Raw genomic sequence first — 862 nt, forward strand, 5'->3', positions numbered from 1 at the left:
GCCCCGGGCCCAGTCCTGCCGCGCGACCGCCCCGGCGCACCAGCTCCGAGAGCCCGAGCCGCCTGCCCGTGCGCACGCCGGTCCCCCGGCCGGAAGCTGTCCGGCGCTACGCGTCGTTGCCGCACATCAGCGTGGCCCGCGGCCCCGATGCTGCAGGCCCTGCGCCTCCTGCTGACGCCACCCGCCGCGGCAGCGACGGCGAGGCCCGGGCACTGCCCAGGGTGGCCGCGCCGGGGACCACGTGGCGGCGCATCCGTGACGAGGAAGTGCCGCACATCCTGCGCAGCACCCTGCCCGCCTCCGCCCTGCCGCTGGTGGGCGCTGCCGCGCCTGAGGGCGCTTCAGGCCGCCCCCTGCCGCTGCGCAAGACCAGCGACGCTGTAGTTCAGACCGAAGACTTCGCCGCTGCCAAGACCAACTCCAGCACCTCCCCGAGTCTGGAGAGCCGTGAACCCCCCCAGAGCCCAGCCGCTGGCCCAGGAACCCTCGGCACCGACGTGGACGGGCATAGCCCTCCCAAGGCGCCTCCTGCCGCCCCCTTCGCCCATGAGAGCCTGGGTGTCCCCGCAGGGGGCTTCCCGGCTAGCCGCCATGGCTCGCCCAGCCGCTCCGTCCGGGTGCCCCCGTTCAACTATGTGCCCAGCCCCATGGCGGCAGTGGCCACCTCTGACTCGGCCGTGGAGAAGGCCCCCGCCACTGCCCCTGCCGGCCTCCTGGAATAGGAGCCTAGGGTGGCCTTCCGAAACGTTCTCTCCCGGCTCCGTGGCCCTGCCCGGCGGCCCCGTGGGCCCGTTCTGCTGATGCTCGGACGCGGTCCCTGCCCTCGGAGGCCCCGCCTTCCTCGCTCTGGGCCTCACAGCTT

General features: G+C 74.4%; 1 protein-coding gene across 1 annotated transcript in view; it reads left to right on the forward strand.

Moving 5' to 3' along the window:
- The window catches only part of APC2 (APC regulator of WNT signaling pathway 2), a 19,893-nt gene extending 19,171 nt beyond the window's left edge, over positions 1 to 722 (forward strand). The window contains exon 16 of the mRNA XM_042782775.1: positions 14 to 722. Coding sequence (XP_042638709.1) covers positions 14 to 722 — 709 coding nt within the window. The remainder of the gene's footprint in view (positions 1 to 13) is intronic.
- The last annotated feature ends 140 nt before the right edge of the window (positions 723 to 862 follow it).

Source organism: Orycteropus afer, unplaced genomic scaffold, assembly GCF_000298275.1.
Source record: "Orycteropus afer afer isolate SDZICR_OR568_19922 unplaced genomic scaffold, OryAfe1.0 scaffold00466, whole genome shotgun sequence".
Taxonomy (NCBI): domain Eukaryota; kingdom Metazoa; phylum Chordata; class Mammalia; order Tubulidentata; family Orycteropodidae; genus Orycteropus; species Orycteropus afer.